Here is a 24,996-nt window from a genome sequence, read left to right as displayed (position 1 = left end):
CAATATGCTTTTGTGATGTGCAATCTACTTGTGCCATATTGAGTATGCAATTCACTTATCCACTCCGTACGAGTGACATTATAATCATGTCGTTGAATTTTTTTAATGCGATCTTTTAGGCCTTATTTTAAATAATTATGTTTCCGACTTTTATCTGAAAATTGCATACCATATTATAAGATGGCCTATTATCTCCAAGGTGAATTAGGTAATAATTTAGATGAATATTATTTGGATTATCTGATCAACACATAATGATAAAACCGATTTAAAAATTACGATTTGAATCAGGAGTGGATGTGCATTGACTCTCATTTATTTTTAATAAGAATTATATTTATATATTATTTTTTAATAAAATACTATGATACTTTGAAATTAATCTCATATTAATCAACTCTGTTCACATTTGACCTGGTAACTTAAAAGTATTTGAATAAAATCTCAGTTACCTGAGCATGTGAACGGCGCCAACATGCATGCCTACATAAATAAAAGTCACAAAATAACTACCCTCCGATCTCTTCACCTTCTCAGCATCTGCTCGTCTCCTTTTCAAATATTAAACTCTTGCTCCCAACGACCAAAATCTCCAACCCCCTTCCCCTGACCAAAAATCTCTACCTGAGAAAAAAAATCATGGCGTCGTCTCTGATCCAAGCTCAGAGTATATCTTTGCTTCTCCAACAGAAATCAAAAGCTTCCTCTTTACACACACCTACTCTGTTCTTCTCGGATCAGAGAAGATTTAGGTACACACACACCTGGCCTGTGAAATCTATGAAAAAGAGACCTGTAATTGTTGCAGCTATAAGTGAAGAGTTAGACAAGATCAAGGTAATAACCGAGGAAACGACGGTAAAAAGGAAGTTACGTGCTGTTTTGACCGTGAGGCGAAAGCTTAAGGAAGATATAAAGGATGCAATTGCTAATAATCTTGATGCGCTCTCTGATATGATTGGAAGAAATGTGGTTTTGGAGCTCATAAGCACCCAATTCGATCCAGGTGAGTAATTTGGTGCCTCATTTCTATATATTGTTTGGATTTTGCATTTCTGATCTTTATTTGGAAATTTGATTTCAGTGTCTTTTTCTTTATTTGGTTTCGGCAGTTAGAAATTATTACCAATCCTTTTGCTGCCATCATTGATCTGTCGAAGTATTAAAATGCAAGGTTATATAAATTAACAAGATTAGAGGAGGGTTCAAATGCCTCTATTTTTCAAAACTTTAATAACTCAAAATCTAAAACTTAAAAGTCAAAATAAAACCGTTAGATGTGATCTATGTTATTTTTTCTATGTGCTTATAAAAAATTATCACATTTCAATTTTATTTTTATGTAAATCAATAAGTTGAAAAATCAACGTCTAGAAATTATCCATATTAGCATGTTTTTTAAAGCTCTTGATGACATTCAAAATAAAATTAAAATGTCATAATTTTTTACATGTGAATAGACAAAATGATATAGATTATATCCAACGTTTTTATTTTGAATTTTTAAAGTTAAAAAAAAATAGAAACATAATAAAAACACAAAAAAATGGAGGCATTTGAATAATCCAATCAATTATATATTTTGTGCTACTTAAATAATCCAATCAATTATAGGGATACTCTCTTGATTTAATAGATGATTTCTCTTTACATGTGTCACTTTCTTCTCTGAATAAGCAATTGTCCCACCCCAGTACAGTATTATTAGTATATTCAATCGATGCGTTCGGTCCCAATAATTCAAATTGCTCTCTGTTTTGCATCTCCAAAAAGCTGCTCCATAATTGCATGGATGAAATAAAGACCTTCATTTATTAATCCAAAATCTGATCTGAATATTGCTGTAGAAACCAGAAATCCGATAAGGAGTGGCGAGGTGGCAATAAAAGACTGGTGCAAAAAACGCAACGGCAACAAAGGAGAGCGGGTGGTGTACTCAGTGGAGTTCATGGTGGATTCGGCCTTTGGCGAGCCGGGCGCTGTGACTGTACTGAACCGGCACCAGAAAGAGTTCTTTCTTGAGAGCATTGTGGTAGAAGGACAAGGGGTCATGTGGAGCCCGGTGCATTTCGCATGCGACTCATGGATCCAGTCGGAGAAAGACCTTGCCTCAAAAAGGATCTTCTTCAGTAACAAGGTATGTTATTCAATACCCATATATTTACTTATTAAGCATTAGATTGAATTAGGTATTTAAGTAAAAATATTGTTTTCTGTTATATTATATTTCAAAAATAATTGAACAGACTAAATAGCTTGTCAGATCCTTGTGGGGCCAATCTGATCCACTGTCTGAAACCAACGGAAGTTTCTTGAATTCTTGAATTCTTAAATTGTAGAAAGTGTTGTTTTGGTTGGTTGTCCATTTCAAAATTGAATACGCAAAGTAAAACATGACTTCTTTAGCCATAAAGGCAGATTAATCGCATGTGGTGATATTTGTCTAGAAGTATCACTTTCAATTATTCTCTGCTTAATAAAAATGATTAAGTAGCCTAACCAGCAGATATCTATACAGAGCTTTAATCTTCTCGTCTTGAAATGGGTTTTGGCTAATATGCTACGGGTAGCTAAGAGGCCTTCGTGCTACGGCTCGGATTTCAAGTTTTCAAAATCCTAACGGTCGATCCGAACCGTTCATCTTGTTCTCCATATTAATATGTGCTTGGAGACCAAATTTTACATTTTTATGAATTTTTTTACTATTTATTAAGCCACTTTGAAAACCGCTGATCCAACGGTAGTTTCTGGTTTTACTGTTGGGTTAAGCCACCGTTGGATCAGGGGTTTTCAAAGTGGCTTAATAAATAGTAAAAAAATTCATAAAAATGTAAAATTTGGTCTCCAAGCACATATTAATATGGAGAACAAGATGAACGGTTCGGATCGACCGTTAGGATTTTGAAAACTTGAAATCCGAGCCGTAGCACGGAGGCCTCTTAGCTACCCATAGCACCGTAGCCACGTCCTCTTGAAATGCTCATAGGGAATATTTTTTAATTACCTACCAGCATAACAAGCACGAATAATATAACCTTTTTTGCCTTGTGAGTTGTGACTCGCCTAGTAAAGCAAAGCAAAGGGGTAATTTGCATCTGGACCCCCTCATTTATTAGAAGTTTTAGGAATCATGTGCACTGTGTACTCCAACAGCTAGGAGACGGTGCTTAATTATTTATGACCTACTAATGTACCTTGGATCCAGAATTTTAGTTTTGTTTTAGTTCCTAATTTAATTAATATATTTTTTCATAACATAGAATTAACTAATTGTAGCCATACCTGCCATCTGAGACACCTCCTGGACTAAGAGCACTCAGAGAGAAGGAACTAAGTGATTTGAGAGGAGACGGCACTGGTGTAAGAAAGCTGTCAGACAGAATTTATGATTACGCTCTTTATAATGACTTGGGTAACCCAGATAAAGGGTTGGAGTTTGTCAGGCCAACAGCCGGAGGAGAGAAAATGCCATACCCGCGTCGGTGCCGTACTGGTCGGCATCCAACGGACACAAGTATAACTTTCTATATCGTTCATTTTGATCAAACAACCTAGTCAAATAATCCTAAGTTATATTTATTTAATTAGAGTGGAATAAGTATCATAAGAAGAATATGAAAATAATATGAATAATTCAACATCATCCACCTGGAACATTTTTGCCTGGAAAGTTAGACTAAGTTTTGAGGTTGCTTTGATCCAATGATTTTGTTGACTTTGACTGAAGTTATTGACCCAGATATTGGGTTGGTAGGAGAACTAGAGAAGTCAAAATGATAAGGGCACCCAACTTTTACCAATCTAGCAGCACTGGAATCTTACAGGTAGGTCATTCTCAGCCAAATAAAAAATCCAATCAAGAATTACTGTACCAAAATGGTATCTTCTAAAAATAAACAAATGTTATCAAAAGTCACCTTCCATCAGCTTAATTATGCATTGTATAGCATCAGATAGTCAGCAAGGGAGGTATTCAGTTCATAAATCTTATCAGGGGCCTAGTTTCATGTACCAGCTAAGTATTCTATCAGGTTATTGATACTTAGGGGATCGCCTTAACAGTTAACACAACATAATCATAATTAACAAGCGTATGTTCAAACCATTTCCAAACAGATATGTATGCTGAGAGCCGATTGGAAAAGCCACATCCAATCTATGTACCAAGAGATGAAGTATTTGAGGAACTCAAACAAGGTGCCTTTTCAGCTGGTCGACTTCGTGCAGTTCTACACACACTTATTCCATCTCTTATTGCGAACATTTCGGCCGACACACACAGCTTTCAAGGGTTTCATCACATAGATAATCTCTACAAGGAGGGACTCAAATTGAAGCTTGGTTTGCAAGAACATTTGTTCAACAAAATACCACTTGTACAAAAAATTCAAGAGTCAAGTGAAGGGATGCTTCGGTATGACACGCCAAGGATCCTTTCTAGTAAGTATTATTTACTTTGTCTATCTATGCTTTACAAACTTAAGATGTGGATGCTTCCTTCAAGGCTTTCATGTCTAATGATCAAATGACTTGCACTTGCAGAGGATAAATTTGCATGGCTACGTGATGATGAATTTGCTCGACAAATGGTAGCAGGAATAAACCCGGTGAACATCGATAGGGTAAAGGTAAACCTTCTAATCGATGGGGGTAATTTTGCCAATGTTGCCATTTGTTTATTTAGTGCCGACTAAACAGGGCATATTTTTTGTAGGTTTTCCCTCCTGTGAGCCAGCTAGACCAGGATATGTATGGCCCACCTGAATCGGCCATAACAGAGGAACATATCACCTGCCACCTTAACGGGCTTACTGTTCAACAGGTACAGACATGATACCACCTTACAACAAACTACACTCTAATTCGGTCACTTAAATGTCACAGAACTGAACTATTTTGCAATTAATTAGCATCATATCCATGAGATTACAGTTCCTGACCAACCAGTACAGTACCTGCAACTATCATAATCCCATATGATTAAAAAATTCTTGTTATACCCAATTTGCCCCGTTTAAAACCCACTTATATTATAGTGAAATTGCAAGAAATCCTCAATGATAATAAAGTTTCAGATAATCATAATTTTCAATTAATCCTAGATTGCACCTACTTCTGTTGATTACCTATCAATTGTAAAATTATTCCTTATTGTGAATTAAATTCCTTCTAAATACAATCAATTAACAAAACCAAGGATAATACCAAACAAAAAATATGGAACTGGTGAAGTAAAATACCCATCAAGACATAGTATTCTGCTGATGAAGCAAAGCAAAATGTGATGCAAATCCTGTAACATTTCAAGGTACAAACTTTGGAACGGTCCTCCATTAATTACTTCTGCAAGTCATAATCCAAAAACATATACCCCTGGTATGTTCAAAACACCCCAATGGTAGGCTTTGCCGGTTTGCTCACTAATTTCCAGAGTCCTGTGTGTTACCTTCACATTCCTCTAATTTCTTTTAAAACAAAATGTAAGGCAATCGATGAAGGGAAGCTATTCGTGCTAGACTACCACGATATCTATCTTCCATTCGTGGACCGCATAAATGCGTTGGAGGGTCGCAAGACATATGGAACAAGAACCATCTTCTTCCTGGGGCCATCTGGTACACTGAAGCCTATAGCAATTGAGTTGGGCCTTCCTCCATCCCAACCAGGTGGGCCCCGTCCCAGCAAGGTCCTTACACCTCCTTGTGATGCCACCTCCAACTGGCTTTGGATGCTCGCCAAGGCACACGTCAGCTCCAACGATGCTGGAGTCCACCAACTAGTAAACCATTGGTACACACTCCAACAACCTGTATCATTTATCCAACTAGTAAACCATTGGTACACACTTCAATTTCTGTCAGATGATTTTCAGAAAAGAGAAGTGGATCACTTAATGCGCCCCCAAGTATTTATAATTGTCCTCAGATCTAATGCTTGTCCTTCATTATTTGGCCTCTTTCCTTTGCATATTTTATCATAATCTTGAAGAAACCAATTATTGGAAAATTTAAAGATTGAACACCCAATTGTAAGAGAATGCAAAAAGATAAATGTATAACTAGCAGTAGACAGAAACATTATATTTAATCCCTGTTCATGCCTTACCAAGTATATTTTGCTCTTGAAGTAGAACCAAGCAAGGATCATATGAGGCAATAGCAATCTAACAATTTTTTTTCAATGAAAAGGTTGAGAACACATGCAGTCATGGAACCATTTATACTGGCAGCACACCGACAGCTAAGTGCAATGCACCCAGTGTACAAACTGCTGCATCCACACACGCGATATACTCTAGAGATAAATGCTTTGGCAAGGCAGAGTTTGATTAATGCTGAAGGGGTGATTGAATCCTGCTTCACACCAGGCCCCTATTGCATGGAGATGAGTGCTGCCTATTATCGACAGTTCTGGCGCTTTGACCAGGAATCCCTTCCCGCTGATCTCATACGCAGGTATGTGTTTAAGGAAACAGTTGAAAGTTGACCAAAATACTCCTCCAACCCGTCCCAAAAAAATAAAATAATAATAATAATAATGAAAAGGGACTACACTTCTGCAATTATTTGATGAAACAAGATCTCTTTTCATTTAAATTATGAAAAGACTAAATAAATATTACCTCTATGCTAATCTTCTCTTAATCAATGACTCAGGGGAGTGGCTGTTGAAGACCCGACCAAGCCACATGGTTTGCGGCTGCTTATTGATGACTATCCTTATGCAAATGACGGCCTATTACTATGGTCAGAAATTCAAACCTGGGTCAACTCTTATGTGTCTCTCTACTACCCAGACTCAGCCCAGATTCGCTCTGATACAGAGCTCCAATCATGGTACTGGGAGTCTATCCATGTGGGTCATGCCGACCTCAATAATGCCCCTTGGTGGCCCCCACTCTCCACTCCGACCGATCTTGCTTCCATACTTTCAACCCTCATTTGGCTTGCATCAGCTCAACATGCAGCACTTAACTTTGGCCAATACCCGCTCGGTGGGTACGTACCGAGTCGGCCGCCCCTACTTCGCCGTCTCTTACCAGATGAAAATACTAATGAGTACGCAGAGTTTTTGGCCGATCCGCATCGATTTTTTCTTGGTGCTATGCCAGGGGTAAGTAAAAGACAAGCGAAAAAGGAAAAAGAAAAAAGAAAAAAGAAAGAGAAAGAGATCACCCGAGACTGTAAATTGCTAGTACTAAACCTTATGGTTTTCATTTTCAGGTACTAGAGGCAACAAAATTTATGGCAGTTGTTGACACTCTGTCAACGCACTCGCCGGATGAGGAGTACCTTGGGGAGGACTGGAGCAAGAATGCTGTTTTGTGGACATCTGACAAGAGGGCTGTCAGATTGCAGAGAGAGTTTGCAGCCTCAGTGTCCCGCGCAGAGAAGGATATTTCAAAATGGAACTCAGATCCTGCAAGGCGAAACAGGTGTGGTGCTGGTGTGTTGCCTTACGAGTTGCTCGCACCTAGCTCTTCACCTGGGGTCACCTGCCGTGGTGTGCCAAATAGCATCTCTATTTGATGTCATTCTTTTACTAGTATATTTAGGAAATTTATTTTTACCTCCACGGATGAGAGACTTCTAGGAATTTGGTTAGCCATATCGCAGTATTAGATAACTTGGTAATATTGTTGTAAATTTTTGGTGTGGTATGTGCAAGTCTGTGAGCAAATGTGTAATAGAGCTTTTTAATGAGATCCGTGATGCAAGTTTTGGGTGACAGGAAAAAAATAATACGTACATAACTTGAATGAAAAGGGACAAGGTGTCTATGAATAGAATGATTTTTGTTTCAGCTGTTTGTAATTGCAAAATCACACTACAGGTACGGTAATGCCTTGTGATTGCCTACCGGCATACCAGACAGGTAAAAGGAGCTATAGCCAATCTAATGACAGAATATTCATTAACTTGAATATTCATCTTGATACTTGTCCTAACAGAGCTTTTTAATGAGATCCGTGATGCAAGTTTTGGGTGACAGGAAAAAAATAATACGTACATAACTTGAATGAAAAGGGACAAGGTGTCTATGTATAGAATGATTTTTGTTTCAGCTGTTTGTAATTGCAAAATCACACTACAGGTACAGTAATGCCTTGTGATTGCCTACCAGCATACCAGACAGGTAAAAGGAGCTATAGCCAATCTAATGACAGGTAAAAGGAGCTATAGCCAATCTAATGACAGAATATTCATCTTGATACTTGTCCTAAAATAGCATCACTTACTTTTATGGGACCATGACAACCTTGTTAGTGATATATAACATGAAATCCTTGATAAAAAAAATTGTCCAGTGCAATTGAAAGGATACTGTTCCATCTAAACCAACAATAGTATAATGAGATTAACCAGAACAAACAGAATTCTACCATTTCATAGTAGTAAAGAAATTTTGTGTAAAAAAGAAGTTGGCACAATTTGTTGGTATTCAAGTCTACTTTGAATATTCCGGTCATTCCATCTTTTTTTTCTCATATTTTCCCATAAAAATAACAGCAGATAGATACATTAACTTCTGTGCAGTCTAAATGACTAAGAAAAAAAAATATAATTCCAATTGAGAAAAAAAAAAAAAAAAAGAAGGAAAACTCAACCCAACCCAGGCAAGTGCACTAAACCAATAGCATTGCCAACCCTGATTGAGAGAAACACCAAATAAAGTGTAATGAGGCCAGTTCCCAGAAGCTTATTAGGCCGCATATCACTCCTCGGAAGCACCAATAGAGCCCACACCAACCCACAGATGAGAAATCCCATGGTGTATACAAGAGAAGAATCTCGCGGCAGCACATATACACTCGGTGCAGCGGACCAAGCACTGAGCAACATAGAAACACCCAAACCAGCTAGTGTATTAAACATGGGCCCTGCATAGCAACCTGACATGGCAATCTGGGCACCATCTCCACCATTCATTGCCAAAGCCACATTTGACATGAGATCCCCCATAGAATTGCCCCATGCCAGAACCGTCAGGCCAAGAATAGATGGATTTATCCCCAAAATTACACCAAATGACACTAGCAACCCCACAAGCTCATTTGCAACTATGTAAAACCAAACAATGCTCATTAAAAAGCCTCCTAAAACCCAAGGAAAGAGAAATCTTCTAGGGGGGCGGTCTGAGCTGGTGTACATGTAAGTGAGGGAAGATAGTAACATGCCAATTAAAGCGCCGCTTATGTACGAAGATATACTACTGTACTCTCTGGTACTATTCCAGAGAAACACCACCAGAAGAGGAGCACAAAAGGTGCTTGCAATTGCATATCTCTTTGACCATCTATCTTCTTCCACTATCGGTATGGTTAAACGTCTTGGTACAGTCAATGGGATTTCCATGTATAAAAAGAGTTTGGAAAAAGATATGGTTACAGCACCAGTCTCTTCTTCCCTCTCTTCACTCCAGCCCCACAAAGGCCTAGATGAATCCATTGCATTACTGCCTCGGAACCCGTGATTTGAGTACATGGCAAAGTTAGAAGCCCACATCCATTGAGGCAAGGAAGTGTTCAAATTCTGTACCTCGGTTTCTGAGTCCTCTTCTAGTAAAGAGCTATAAATTGATCCATCCTCCTCCCTTCCATGCGTAAACAGACTACCAGCAACTGGTAACAAAGGAGTCACCACATCAAATTTTAGTCTCCTTGAATGTTTTTTCAGAATCTCATTGGCTGCCACCGTGAATGCATAAACCACATAAATGGCCACAAACAAAAAGGCACCCCATACAGACACCTTCCCAACAATCAATATAACAGAGAGAATGACCAGGGTTAACAAAAAGAAGCTTATGTCTTGAATGAAGCACCTTTTATCAATTTGTACATTTTTCTCAGCCACTGTCAAAGAAACTGCACCAACTACTATACAAGTGACAAAAACAGCCCCACCTAATACACTATTGAGGCCAACCTCCCCAGCTCCGGTCCCCACAAATGCGGCTATGCTTGCAAATACATCAGGGGCTCCGTTTCCCAGTGGAAGTAGAGTTACACCAGCTACAGTCGGTGGTAAACTGAGTAAAGTTGAGAGCTTTTCTAGGCTACAACAGAAGTAATCAGCCGCAGTGTTGCCAAGCATGTAGAACAGAGCAGCGAGCCATACAAAGAGAACTGCGAAACCCAAGATACGCAAATTGCCGCAAGTGCAGTAAAAGAAAGTGAGGTAATCAAAGAAACCACCAGATGTGCATTGACCATGAGCTTTCAGGAACTCACACTGATTAGCATACCCCACATGGTCGTCTATGCCCGCACATGCAACTGCCGGGTTGTCAACCAACAGGGGTTCTTCATCAATTAGAAGGTTTTGAGTCGAATTACTTATTGAATTGCTGATATTGAGCTCAGGAAGCCTCCTATGAGGGAAAATCCCTGACCGGAAGGCTAGATTTTGGGGTAATTTGTGATTCGAGAAAAGGATTGGGGTTTTGAGAACATCACCTCTATTGTAAAAGAATATTAGGAGCACAATCACGCATAATCCATTGAATACCGGACGAACCCTAGCCATTATTACGATTACGAGCTAGGGCTTCGTGAAGACCATTAAAATGATACTGGCAACAGGGTTCTAATAGGAAAAATGGATCTCTAATTGGATCCGACTTGGAGGAGATTATGATTTGGAATAAAGAGTAGCATCACCTTCGTCTCTGCTGACGTTGACGACGACCAGAGCAAGGAAAGAAGCTCTCCTCTCCTTTACGGCGTAGCGCGGTGCGAACAGGGTTGAAATGGTAACTTTACAAATCTCCGCACCTGTCAACTAACTTACGGGCATTGCTAAGAAGTTGAAAAGTTGGGAATTGGGAAGGTGTCGCAGTAATTTGTACTGCAGAGGGCCTCTTTGTTGATGGGCTGGGCCTTTTTTTATAGGCTGTTAATTTCCTTTTGCTTCTTAGTGGAGGAGTCGGCAAGACCTTTACACCGTTTTTGGTTCACAACTCGGGATAGAGACAGAGATGAGTCAGAAGCACATTTCATCTTTATAATTTAAATTTTGAGTTATTAATATTTTAAAAATAAAGACATGGTGAAGACACAAAAAATAGAGGTATTTAAACCCTCCTCTTATAAAAATAATAGATATTCATATTAATAATTTTAACAATCATATTTTTATTTTTTTTCAAAATATCTTCATCTCTGATTCTTTAAATATATTTTAATTTTAGTTAGTGAAAGTATTGAATATTTTACATTTTTTTGATTTATTATTTTGCATCTATGAAATTAGCACTTAAAAGTAATAAAAAAATGACGTACTTCTAAAAAGATTGTGATTTAGTAATATTGCTAAATTAATTATTATTTTTACATTATATAATTTAAATTGCAATTGTCATATTCAGCATTTGTGCATACAAAAATTCTAAAATGCATTTACAACATGTTGTTGTGTATTTAAATGTTTATAATCAATCTAGGCCATAGGCCATTCATATGGTCATTAGCTAGAACAGCGAAACAGAGAGATAAACTGAAACTCATCTTTTACATCTGTATAAGTTTGTCATTGCTAAATCAAATTAATACAAAATATATTATGCATAAAATTCTGATATAATTAATGCATTTACAGATTTGATATTTTCAATCAATTTAAGCCTCATTTATTATTGTAAGATCCTAAAAAATGACAAATAAACTCAATTTAAATCTTTTACATAGGCCTAAATTTAAATGTGCTAAATTAAACAAATACAATAAAAATTATGCATATATTATACTATAATGCATTTTCATTTGTGTGTCTGTTCATAATTTTTTAATCAATTTAGACCTCGTTTCGATCATAAAGCATCAAAATTGACAAATAGACTAGATTATGTCTTAACATGTGTATACATTTCTTTGTGCTAAATAAATTAGATACAACAAATATTACGAATAAAATTAAGCTAGAATGCATTTAAAGTGTGCTTGTGTGTACTTTTATTCATTTTAGGCCTCCTTTTGTAAACTTAAGATCACAAAAAAAGATTGATGAACTCTAACTTGTGTCTTTTACATTAGCATATTATATCAATATGTGCTAACTCCAACAAGTAATACATATATTGTCCTTAAAATTATGCTAGAATACATTTATAATGTTTTTTTTCTGTGTTTGTTTATATTTTTAATAAATCTATTTCTCATATATAATCGTAGAATCACAAAACCATGAAAAAACTATTGGAAGGATATATTGAAACAAGTATATAATGTCTCCACACACGTGTAGTTTTTGTCTTCGCTGCTTCACTGTGTCCATGGAAAATTCCCCTATATTTATATAATGAATTCTTTCAAGTTTCAACCATCCATAATCCATTATTTTTTTTTTTTTTAAATTACAAAACTGCATGTAGTACAATTTAATGAGCCGGAGATCATGACAGTTCTTTGCTTGCATCATTATGTGAGCGGACTAGCAGAGGCATGGAGCGTTGCTGCGGTTGTTCAGTTGCAACATTGATCTTATCTGGATGACAGATATGCTATTCAAAATTAAATACTTTTTTGTGTTTGTTTTCATTAAATGACAAAGATTCTATCAAATGAGAACTTAAAAGTAAATTAATAGGGTAATGGTTTACTTCTAGATATATTTGTTTGAGTAAGGATACGGTACTATTCATAGCGTTGATCTCTATATATGTACTACGGTTTTATATTTCGATTTTTAAAGTCTAAATAATCAATCAGAATTGTTTAACATGATTGCCATAAAAAATGTACTTGGTAACTAAAATTTAGATTTTTATTTTTTTACTATTTATTTATATAGATAGAAAATCACTACTTCCGAATAATATAAATTTTTTAAATCAAGTGATTTTCAATCTATTTAAAAAATTAATTAAAAAGTAACAAAAAAATAATATTTTGTTTTCAATTATATTTTCATATGAAAATTATACTGAGCAGTTTCGATAACTTCAAAAATAAAAATAATGTAATGTAATGGCCCGATTAGAAAAAATGGATCTATGTATCCCCTGTAACTCCTCAAATTCATGTCATTTTAAATAATGTTTTTGTTTATCGTTCAAGACTGGTGTCACTTCAAAAATTATTTTTTGCAGCTGTTAAAATCAAACGATTGAAATTGTTACCAACTGTTTACTGTTTGTTGAACCAACCTCGGAAGTTAAATCATCCAATAATTTAATATTAACAAGAATACTAATTCTCTGTTACCAAATATGTTAGCCAAGATAGTAACATTATCTTACTCTATTCAAGTTAGAGTAGGATTAAATTATCTTATTGTTTTTGTATTCCAATTACGTCTCATATTTTTATTTATGTTTTCATAGTTCAAACTTCAAAGAGTCGATTCAAAACTACTCAAAATGGTCTTCATATTAAAATGTACTTAGCGACTTTTGAAGACCTTTTACTATTTTTTATATATAGGTACAAAACTATTATTTTTTTTAATCTATAATCTTCTGAAAAAAAAACCCAATAATTTTGTACCTATCAAATTAATGTTCTCGGAAGATTTTATACCATTTTGTATTTATCTAAAAAAAGTAGAAAATTTCCAAAAATATAAAATCTTCAAGCGCATTTTAACATGAAAATCATTTTGAGCGACTCGGATTGACTGTTTGAACTTTAAAAATAAATATAAATATTAAGTATGATTGGAGCATGAAAACAAGGGAGCATTTTTACTCTACTCGGTTGCTTAAACATGTTTATGGAGCTAATTTGGAAAATACTGAATTTGAAGATATGATCTATGTTGCATGAATACGGGTATTGTATAAGATACGATACGGAATGATACGTATAGTATACGGGTATGGAGTCATATATAGGGGTAACACACCGTATGATCAATTATTTTTAGATCTCCCTCATTATAAACAGTAATATTGTTTACATTTTTTTTTTTTTTTTTTTGGGGGGGGGGGGGGGGGGGGCGCTCTTTTTTAAAAAAAAAAAAATAAATCTCGGAGTTTTTTTTATGGGACCTATATATATTGCCTATGTCAGGTCTAAAGTTCGTGATTTTAGAAACGATACTTTCTTTCGAACAAGGTTGGTAATTACTATAAGTTAATTAATTGAAGTGAATATAGAGAGAAATGGTAAATAATAACAAGGAAACACCAACTATAGCAAAAGTTCTAAAAGGGAGTATATCAGGTACATGCAGGTATTTAGTAATTCTTCTTAGATCCATGATTTAAAGTACAATTTCAAATTTATGCCACTTTAGGTGCTTCCTTAATTATAATCACTGTCAATACCATGATTTTAAACTAACAAATGATCCATCATTTTGCTTATTATACATCCTAAGTTCACCTCAATTAGAAACCAAATTTAGCATTTCTCATTATATATCTTCTTTTCTCTTGTGGTCTGATCCCTTGAACTGTTTGACATTACATTATTTTTTATTTTGCTTCCTGCTAATTTTATAAATTTGCATGGAATTTCGGTTAATCTATGGAATGTCAATATTAATTCTTAAGGATGCTGACAAAACTGACTTGTTCCCCATGCGCGTCATCCTAATGGATTTTGCTATATATATATATATATACTGAGAGTATTTGTAAGAGTAAAAGTGCTTAACAGCGCCGCTATACTCGTACATATATTATGTTAATAATAACGATACTCTTGAAAATAATAATTGATGTCAGCTTATTCTTGACAATGATCATTTTTTTCCTCTCGCAAATATTCACAAATTCTTATAGTATGCACTGATTTTTGCATCATAAAAATGAAAATAAAAATGTAGATATCACTGTGAGAAAATTTACGAGAAAGGGAGCAATATCTTCAAAAGATAATCATTATACAAAATCTAATTTGTCATTGGAAGTTAGCTTTTAGTCCCTTGGAGTTATCAAGTTAAGCATGTCAATTTAACCCAATGAAGAAAAACTAAAAAAAATTACCATAAAAGGAATATCTGGCTGTCAATTATTTGTATAGTTTACCAAACAGAAGTTTTGGTTAAAATATGTGGTTGTTGGTTTTATAAATTTATCCCTCAATGGAGGTTTGGTGATTGATATTATGTTATTTTTCTCTGTTTTTCAGGATGTATTGTGTAAATTAATTTGCAACACAGGTGTAGATCCGATTAATTGGGATGTCGTTCCATTTACTTATGATTCTCACCAATTTCGTCGCTCGTGAATTTGTAATTTCATCACTAAAAAAATTGTAATTTCAAAATTAATACAAATTTCATCATATCGAAAGAGCGGACGCGCGCGGCAAGAGAAAACCCCCTCTTTTAAAATTAAGTCAGTGCGCTGATTAAAGCATCCATTCAAAATACACTATCGCAGCCGTCAGAATCTTTATAAGATAAAGGAGTGTGATATGTCTGGATAATAACGTTAGGTTCTGTCCCGATTTTTTTTAAAATATTCATTAAAAAAATTAATTTAATAAAAATAACCAGATCTGAACAGAAATTTTAAAACTACCCAGATCGCGGATTTTTTCCGCGCTCCGGAATTTTTATTCCGGGCCGCAGAAAAAATTCGCGCCCCGAAAAAAAAAAAAATTAATTTTTTATTCCGAGCGCGGATATTATCCGCGGGCGGGATTTTAAATTTTTTTTTTTTTTTTTTTTGAGTTTGGAGGAAAAAAAAATATTTTTTTGGTCCAAATTTGCACCTCTGGTTAACATATCAAAACACCTTCAAAAATCATGAAAATTTACCGACATGCATTCTTGACTTCATAGAATAAGACTGTAAAGTTTCATATAAAATCTCAAAACATATTGTGAGATATCGGCTCTCAAAAATTGCCTGAACTGCTGAAGGAGTGCTTCTGACCCCAACTTTGCACCTCTGATTAACATACCAAAACACCTTCAAAAATCATGAAAATTTACCGACATGCATTCTTGACTTCATAAAATAACACTGTGAAGTTTCATACAAAATCTCAAAACATATCGTGAGATATCGGCTCTCAAAAATTGCCCGTACTGCTGAACGAGTGCTTCTGAGCCCAACTTTGCACCACTGATTAACATACCAAAACACCTTCAAAAATCATGAAAATTTACCGACATACATTCTTGACTTCATAAAATAAGACTGTGAAGTTTCATACAAAAGCTCAAAACAGATCGTGAGATATCGGCTCTCAAAAATTGCCCGAACTGCTGAAGGAGTGCTTCTGAGCCCAAATTTGCACCCCTGATTAACATATCAAAGCACCTTCAAAAATCATGAAAATTTACCTACATGTATTCTTGATTTCATAGAACAATATTGTGAAGTTTGATACAAAATCTCAAAACATACCGTGAGATATCGGCTCTCAAAAATTGCCCGAATTGCTGAAGGAGTGCTTCTGAGCCCAACTTTGCACCCCTGATTAACATATCAAAGCACCTTCAAAAATCATGAAAATTTACCGACATGTATTCTTGATTTCATAGAACAAGACTGTGAAGTTTCATACAAAATCTCAAAATAGACCATGAAATAATGAAACATAACAAAACTGAAAACTGAAACATAATAAAACATATACTAAGAAAATAATAAAACTGAACATAACAAATCAAAACTCAAACATAACAAAACTGAACTCTCTCTGAAGGAGTGCTTCTGAACCCAAATTTGCATCTCTGATTAACATATCAAAACACCTTCAATCATGAAGTACTCCTTCAGCAATTCGGGCAATTTTTGAGAACCGATATCTCACGGTCTGTTTTGAGATTTTGTATCAAACTTCACAATATTGTTCTATGAAATCAAGAATACATGTCGGTAAATTTTCATGATTTTTGAAGGTGCTTTGATATGTTAATCAGGGGTGCAAATTTGGGCTCAGAAGCACTCCTTCAGCAGTTCGGGCAATTTTTGAGAGCCGATATCTCACGATCTGTTTTGAGCTTTTGTATGAAACTTCACAGTCTTATTTTATGAAGTCAAGAATGCATGTCGGAAAATTTTCATGATTTTTGAAGGTGTTTTGGTATGTTATTCAGAGGTGCAAAGTTGGGGTCAGAAGCACTCGTTCAGCAGTACGGGCAATTTTTGAGAGCCGATATCTCACGATCTGTTTTGAGATTTTGTATGAAACTTTACAATCTTATTCTATGAAGTCAAGAATGCATGTCGGTAAATTTTCATGATTTTTGAAGGTGTTTTGATATGTTAACCAGAGGTGCAAAGTTGGACCAAAAAAATAATTTTTTTTCCTCCAAACTCTACAAAAAAAAAAAAAAAAAAAAAAAAATTAAAAATCCGGCCCGCGCATAATATCCGCGCTCGGAATAAAAAATTAATTTTTTTTTTCTGAGCGCGAATTTTTTCTGCGGCCCGGAATAAAAATTCCGGAGCGCGGAAAAAATCCGCGATCTGGATAGTTTTAAAATTTCTGTTCAAATCTGATTATTTTTATTAAATTAATTTTTTTAATGGATATTTTTAAAAAAATCGGGGTTCTGTCTAGCGTTTTTCTATGCTATAAAGTATAAAGTGCACATGTTAAAAAAAAAAAAAAAAAAAAAAAAAAAATAGATGCATGAAAAAATATCACGTCTGCCGGATCGTGCGAGTATATTGCCAGTTTATTAAAAGCATAACGCACAAATACATTTTAAATACATTCTCATCTAACAAATATTTTTTTTATAATAAAGGTCACAGTACACTTTAACATTTTTTAGATATTATTCTTAAAAATTAAACATACTATATTTTCGTAGAGAGACAGACTCATGTTCAACAGCAGATCTAAAGAGACACGGAGGCAGACAAATATCTATCTCTGGATTCAAATTTTTTCTTTTGATCTAATGGAATTTTATACTTGTGTCTATCCCTGAATGGGAATAAGACCTATCACTGGATTAATTCACAGTCCAGTAGAAAAAAATCACGTTAAAAAGAAAGTCAGATTAAACTGATTCACTGAAAAGAAAGAAAGAAAAAAAGGTGTGATTTGGTCTGCTACTTCGCTAAGAAAAATCGTTGATTCACTAGGAAAAAAAAAAAAAAAAAAAAGATGTCCACTGCTCCGCTTCGATTCGCTAAAAGAAAGAAATTTACACTCTTGTCTAGAGAAGAAAATTGGTCATGTCGTTAACAGTTTCGTCAAGTCACGTCATGTGTGCCAATCATGTGAAATGACTCGCGTGTTGCATGACGTAATCATTCATGTGCGTGACTATCCTTCACCATCTCAATCATGTTATGTGATCAACTTTTTCAATATTATTTATTAATTATAATTTATTTTGTAATAGATTCTTATGTTTTTTTGGTATATTTTATTATTATTTTCTTTGAACTAACTTAAAACTTGAAACAATATCTAAACATGATCAGCAACGTCACGTGTGATCACGGCGTGATCACACGTGACGTAAATGTTATCCACCATTTTAGTCACGTCATGTAAAAATAAATTTTAGTAATGTGTCGTGCCATGATGTGACGTAATCAAAAGTTACGGTGTGTTAGTCACGTCACATTTTTTTTCACTACTTTTGTCAGTATTTTGTGTCTATTTCTAACTGAAATTCTGAATCCGTTACTATTCATATCACTATACTAAGTCTGCCGTTAAAATATAGATTATTTTCATAATGTATACGTGATTTATTTAAATTTTGGAGTGACCAAACTAAAGAGTTTCACTGTTATTTCAGATTTTTGAGCTTATGCATGGACAAATTAATGGAAGTACTATAGGTATCGAGGTATCCCCTATACTGCTGCACTTACAATCAGAGGCGGAGGTAAAGAGTATGGCATCAATTCGCTTTCATTTCATTTTTTTAAATTTTTTATATTTATATATGATTTTATATATAATTTAGAGTAAAATTAATTCCCATTTTATATTAAATTTTTTTTATATGATTGACCCTCATATATAGAGAGAGAGATGAGCTATGCTACTTCATGAAGTAAAACGCGTTTGTACTTCACGCCGTATTTTCATTTTGAAAGTCCAAACGACCAATCAGAACCATTACATGTGATCTCCATATTGAAATGTGCTTGGAGACCAAATTTTACATTTTTTGGATTTTTTTTTTACTATTTATGAAGTAATTTTTAAAATTGCTGTTTTGCTGTGAACAGTAAAAAATTCTAGACCATCGGATTAGTGATTTTCAAAATTGCTTAATAAATAGTAAAAAAATCCAAAAAATATAAAATTTGGTCTCCAAGCACATTTCAATATGGAGATCATGTTGAGCGGTTCGGATCGGTCGTTTGGATTTTCAAAATAAAAATATAGTGTCATGGAGCACCAACGTGTTATACTTCATGGAGTAGCGTAGCTCATCTCTCTCTCCCTATATATATATATATATAGAGTTAGGCTGGGGTGCTATGGATAGCATAGTGGCATCTATGCTACGGCTCAATATTCGAGTTTTCAAAATCCAAACGGTCGATCCGAACCGTTCATCTTATTCTCCATATTAATATCTGCTTGGAGACCAAATTTTACATTTTTCTGAATTTTTTTACTATTTATTAAGTATTTTACAAAATTGTTGATCCAACAGTGGCTGCACAAAACAGTAAAACCGTTGGATTAGCGATTTTCAAAGTGGCTTAATAAATAGTAAAAAAATTCAGAAAATTATAAAAGTTGGTCTCCAAACAGATATTAATATGGAGAATAAGATGAACGGTTCGGATCGACCGTTTGGATTTTAAAAACTCGAATATTGAGCCGTAGCATAGAGGCCACTATGCTATCCATAGCACCCCAGCCTAACTCATATATATATATATATATATATATATATAGAGGTTGGCTAAGATCAAAGTGGTAGTTCCTGAGCTTTGGTGCTACAAATTCGTTGTTTAATTTTTAAAGTTCAAAACATCGATCCGAACTGTTCAAGTTGTTCTCCATATTAAATTGTGCTTGGAGACCAAATTTTATATTTTTCTGAATTTTTTTACTATTTATTAAGCCACTTTGAAAACAGCTGATCCAACGGTGGCTTCTGATTTTACTGTTTTGTTAAGCCACCGTTGGATCAGCGATTTTCAAAGTGGCTTAATAAATAGTAAAAAAATTCAGAAAAATATAAAATTTGGTCTCCAAGCAGAATTTAATATGGAGAACAACTTGAACGGTTCGGATCGATGTTTTGAACTTTAAAAATTAAAAAACGAATTGGTAGCACCAAAGCTCAGGAACTATCACTTTGATCTTAGCCAACATCTATATATATATATTTAATCCTCATAGTTCGAAAATTTGGCTCCGCGGCTGCTTACAATTAACTTGATCATATTCTCCTAAAAAAAATAAAAACTTGATCAGAATATACACTAGAAATTGCTCTCCGTAGCTTATGTTGTCTTTTGTAACAACTAACGAATTTAATTATATGGAGTTTGGCTAGTATAACATCAGTGTCATTTCAACCTATATAACACCAATTTTACAACCTATCAAATCGACTTTAAATGATGAATTCAAGCCGTTCAAACTAATCTATTTCATTAGTTGTGTATTTACATGCAAAATTTATAACTTTTCGAATTTATTTAGTATTAAGTCAAGTGGTCAAATGTGTGAGTTTTTAAGTTAATTTTAATACATTCATTTTTCAATATTTTTACCGCTTGATTTGATACTAAAATAACTCGAAAATATGAAAAAAATTGTATATAAACGCATCACTCATAATATAAATTGATTTGAACAGGTTATTAGTCGTTCGAAGTCAATTTAATAGGTTTTAGAGTTTGTATTATATATGCTAAAATGACACTGATGTTATATTAGCCAAACTCATTTATATGCCCATCCAGTCATGTGATTGTAGAGAAATGACAAACACGCCCAGAGTGTGGAGTTTAAATTCATTGTGTTTGGTAAATAAAGTTACAATAATTTAAGTATTTGAATGCATTAGAAGTATTTAAAAGTGGAATAATGTAAAATTACTTCAGGAGGCAGAATATATTTAAAGTAACAAATTTGTTAAGTTTGATATTTTCAATTTATTATTTCACTTGCTGCATAGTAATTAAACGAAGTCAATATGATATTTATATATAATTAAAATTAGTTTATTTAATTACTTCAGTACTATCAACTATAATGTATTTTACCTTCTTAGTAAATACTTTATTTGTCAAACATAAGATGCTTAGAAATTAGAAATATACTTGGCCACCAATTTTGCTAAGCTGCTTTTGATCAAGATGCTTAAATATTCAATTAAACACATATGTCAGACTCCATTTTCAATCTAACATGTCAGATTGTCGGAGTTGTCGGTGCTTTTAGCAATCTTTCCATGATGTGTCTTGGTCAAGGGATCTAGCTAGGGACTTAGGCATAATGTGAAATTTCCTTCAAAAATTGAATGGAATTTCATATGCTTGTGCCAAGTAACCACCAGTAGGTGCTATCCGTGATCCACGCTCATATCAGACTAATTAAGAGTAATCATGTTTTGCAACCATAACAAATTAACAACAATACCTCTTTACTAACCGCCGAAAGATCAAAGATTATGCAAGAGGAACCCACATTGCGTTCTCAAATTGCAAATGGATAAATGTAACGATCTGAGTTTGAGTCTAGTCCAATCTATATTATACAATGGTTAGGTTCATTCAAATGCCTCATCGATTCCTTGCTTTAATAATATCTTACATTCTTATTTCTATTTTTAAAGTTCAAATAGACAATATAAATTGTTTAACATAATATTCATTATAAAATGTACTTGGAAATCAAATTTTACATTTTTAGATAGGTACAAAATTATTATTTTTCATGACATTTTGGACCATAAAAAGAACAATAATTTTATATATATATAAAAAAAATAGTAAAAAATTTCCAAAAAATATAAAATTTGATCTCCAACATATTTTTGAAATCATAAGTTAGAAGTTAAACCACTCAACACACTTCCAAATCCTTGTGTATATGAGTATATGACATAGGATTTCTTCACTTTATGAGTTTCAAACTGATAACCTCTCACATGTAAGTTACGTGTCTTTGTTACTAGATGAAAGGTAGATTCTTGTCTCCAACACATTTTAATATATATATCATTTTGAATTGTTTGTTTCAACTTGAAAATTGAAAATAAAGATGTAAGGAATGAACGTATTACGGAAATAATGAGACAATTGAGCTCTCCTATGATGTAATCATGTAAAAGTGCAAAATTTTAAATATACAAATGCTGACACGTAGCGAACCATCTCTTCACATCATTTTAATCATGAAAAGGTTTGATATGATCTCAATTCCTTAGTTTGCAATCATAAAGTTGGGTATTTGGTATATATAGGAGCTCAGCTTTGTGTACATGTAACAATTGTTTCATAGGAAAATATGAAGCATCTCGAGTGGGCTCTGGTATAATGACTAAATATCCGTGTAGTAGGAAATGTCCAGTTTGATGTTCGCATTTGTCTTAAAATAGCCAAAGCCAAGCACCGCGCGCACCTAACGAATGATTAATTGATTATTGTAAGCTCAATATTTATTTGCTTAAGTAGGTAGGGAAAACAAATAATATTTTGGAGCCACATATTGCATTCACGGATGTACAGTGGGTCTGTGACCTAGGGGTCTTACGGTACGGGTCGGGTGGAGACATTTTCATACCCATACCTATTAAAATTGATCTTATTCATATCCTACCCATACCCATTAAAAATTGATCTTATCCTATCCTACCCTTACCCGTTAATATTATCGGGTAACGAAACGGTAGCGGGTGAATAATGAATAATACTAGTATAATAATTAGTTTTATTATATTTTACAAATTAAATATCAAAAACTCATTCATTTTAACACATATATAATTGCATTTCTAATAAAAAATAAAATAAATGTGCAATAAATTCCAACTAAATTATTTTTTATAAAGAATAAAAATTCAAAAACACGAATATACATTTAAGTGGGTTGGAAATTGAATTAAATATACATTTAAGTGGGTTGAAAATTGAATTGAATTGAATATATATTTGGATTTTATAATTACCCTATAGGGTAACGGGTACGAAATAGTCATTATCCATACCCTTATCCATTTATTTAACGAAAAAAAATTCTTATCCATATCCATACCCAATAAGCTAACGAAAAAAAAACCTTACCCATACCCGTCTTATCGAATACGATACGGGTCGGGTAAACGGCTAAAAAGGTACCATTGACACCCCTAGGTCTGTCTAATTCTAATCCTGAGGGATCCGAATTCTACTGCAATTGAATGATAGCAGCTTGCTGTTATTGCAAACATGAGCCGTCCGATTAAATTTAAACGGCACAGATTATGCCGCACATCATTCGAGAATTCGGAATTTATTTTTTTATTTTCAGTGCAATATGCTTCTTTTTCTATTAATTTTTTTCTTCTAAATTTTAATTGGAATATGCTTGGAATCGGTCTAATGGCAGCTGCTAGATGCAGTTTACTATGATAATTGATTTGAACTCCTCTTCCTAAAATCTAAATATAATTTATTTATAGAGTATGCTTGTTATAGACAATATTATTTGAATAAACCGATGACCGACTAAGCGGTTATCAAAGTGTAGATGTGTTCTTTATATTATCGGATTTTATGCAATCTAAAAATTGATTGGTTAATTGTCATTGATTGAGTGCTTTGAATAATCAACGATTTAAATAGTTCCGTTGATATTTGATTGTTGACCAATAATTTTAAATACACAAAATGTGATACATGATGCATTAATTTAATCATATAGAATTACATATACAAATTTATTTTTACTTTCTTAATTAACGAAATTTGAAGTTATATGTCCTCAGTTATCAAATAATGTTATGTGCACCAAATTCGATACACGATGCATATCAACCATAGAACTAGGTATATATTTAGATACACAAATTTAGTTTTCTTAACGAAAATTTGAAGTCAGTTGTCATTAGTTGTTAAATAAAGTATCCTATTTAACCCTATTTATAAATTATAAATTTTACGTGAGAATTTCTAGTATAAATAAACTATGCAACAACATCTACCTTCATTGGATGATTCATCCCGTCACGCGTCACGCTTATTTTAACTATGCATTCCTTTTTTTAGTTTCCACATAAACTGATTGTATATTTTTTTTTCTCATCTTAAATATTTTCCCTTTATTTAATAGCTATTAGTTTTCACTGTTCATTCTTTTTATAAATGGTTAGAGTATGGTGGTATTCCAAATTCTGATTATGATATCATTTGGAAATCTCACATTCCTTTAAAAATTAAAATATTTCTTTGGCTTGTCCGACGAGATAAAATTCTCACTAAGGTTAACTTGGCAAAAAAAGGATGGCCAGGATATCTTACTTATGCTTTTTGTGACCAACATGAGAGTACTGACCATTTATTTATACATTGTTTATATGTACGATTGATATGGAATTGGATTGCAACATACAATTCATTCCCCTTTACATGTAATTCCTTAGATAATTTGTGGTTACTTGATGCTTCTATCCCCTTAAAAGATATACTCCTTGTAGAATTGTTAAGGGGAGCCATCTTATGGACTGTTTGGTTGGAACGAAATCGAGTTATTTTTAATGATAATACTACTTCCATTTCTGCTAAAACATTAGGATTTAAGATAATATCTTTAGCTATTTTTTGGTGTAAGTCTAGCTCTAACAATTCATACTTAAAATTAAGTCTAATGCTTCCATGTGATGTTAAGGACCTTCCAGATCAGATACTGGCGGAGGCAGAGGCCACTCAAGCTCTTGGAGCCGGCAACCCCCCAGATCATATGTCTGGAGACGTGCTGTCGGATGAGGATTTATTGGATTACTAGTCTTCTATGATATGCTTGCTTTTTGAGACTTGTTCTTTGGCTTAGTATTCATTTTATTTCCCATTTAGTTTTTGCTGTGGTACTATCTCTATTTGTATGCTTTTATGTTTGTTGATGATGACTTGATGTACAACTTTTCATATTTGATTTTGGTATCAATTTTA

General features: G+C 33.9%; 2 protein-coding genes across 3 annotated transcripts; one reads left to right on the top strand and one right to left on the bottom strand.

The window, feature by feature from the left end:
* Nucleotides 1–458: 458 nt before the first annotated feature.
* Nucleotides 459–7,789, top strand: LOC144558924 (putative lipoxygenase 6). Of its 2 annotated transcripts, none has more exons than XM_078307794.1 (10): nucleotides 459–1,006; nucleotides 1,848–2,137; nucleotides 3,277–3,514; nucleotides 4,117–4,440; nucleotides 4,543–4,628; nucleotides 4,715–4,822; nucleotides 5,486–5,790; nucleotides 6,189–6,455; nucleotides 6,657–7,113; nucleotides 7,224–7,789. In XM_078307794.1, exons 1-10 carry the CDS (start codon nucleotides 640–642, stop codon nucleotides 7,527–7,529), a joined length of 2,748 nt encoding a protein of 915 aa, XP_078163920.1. In that variant the 5' UTR covers nucleotides 459–639; the 3' UTR covers nucleotides 7,530–7,789. The 2 variants fall into 2 exon arrangements, with proteins under 2 accessions (XP_078163920.1, XP_078163919.1); XM_078307793.1 differs by having other exon boundaries at nucleotides 461–1,006; nucleotides 5,486–5,838.
* A 642-nt stretch (nucleotides 7,790–8,431) lies between these two features.
* On the bottom strand, nucleotides 8,432–10,842 carry CCX4 (cation calcium exchanger 4). The gene has a single exon (XM_078307795.1). It carries the CDS (start codon nucleotides 10,527–10,529, stop codon nucleotides 8,604–8,606), a length of 1,926 nt encoding a protein of 641 aa, XP_078163921.1. The 5' UTR covers nucleotides 10,530–10,842; the 3' UTR covers nucleotides 8,432–8,603.
* Nucleotides 10,843–24,996: the final 14,154 nt, after the last annotated feature.

Source organism: Carex rostrata, chromosome 9, assembly GCF_964058835.1.
Source record: "Carex rostrata chromosome 9, lpCarRost1.2, whole genome shotgun sequence".
Lineage (NCBI taxonomy): Eukaryota > Viridiplantae > Streptophyta > Magnoliopsida > Poales > Cyperaceae > Carex > Carex rostrata.
This window is presented reverse-complemented; position numbering and strand designations above follow the sequence as displayed.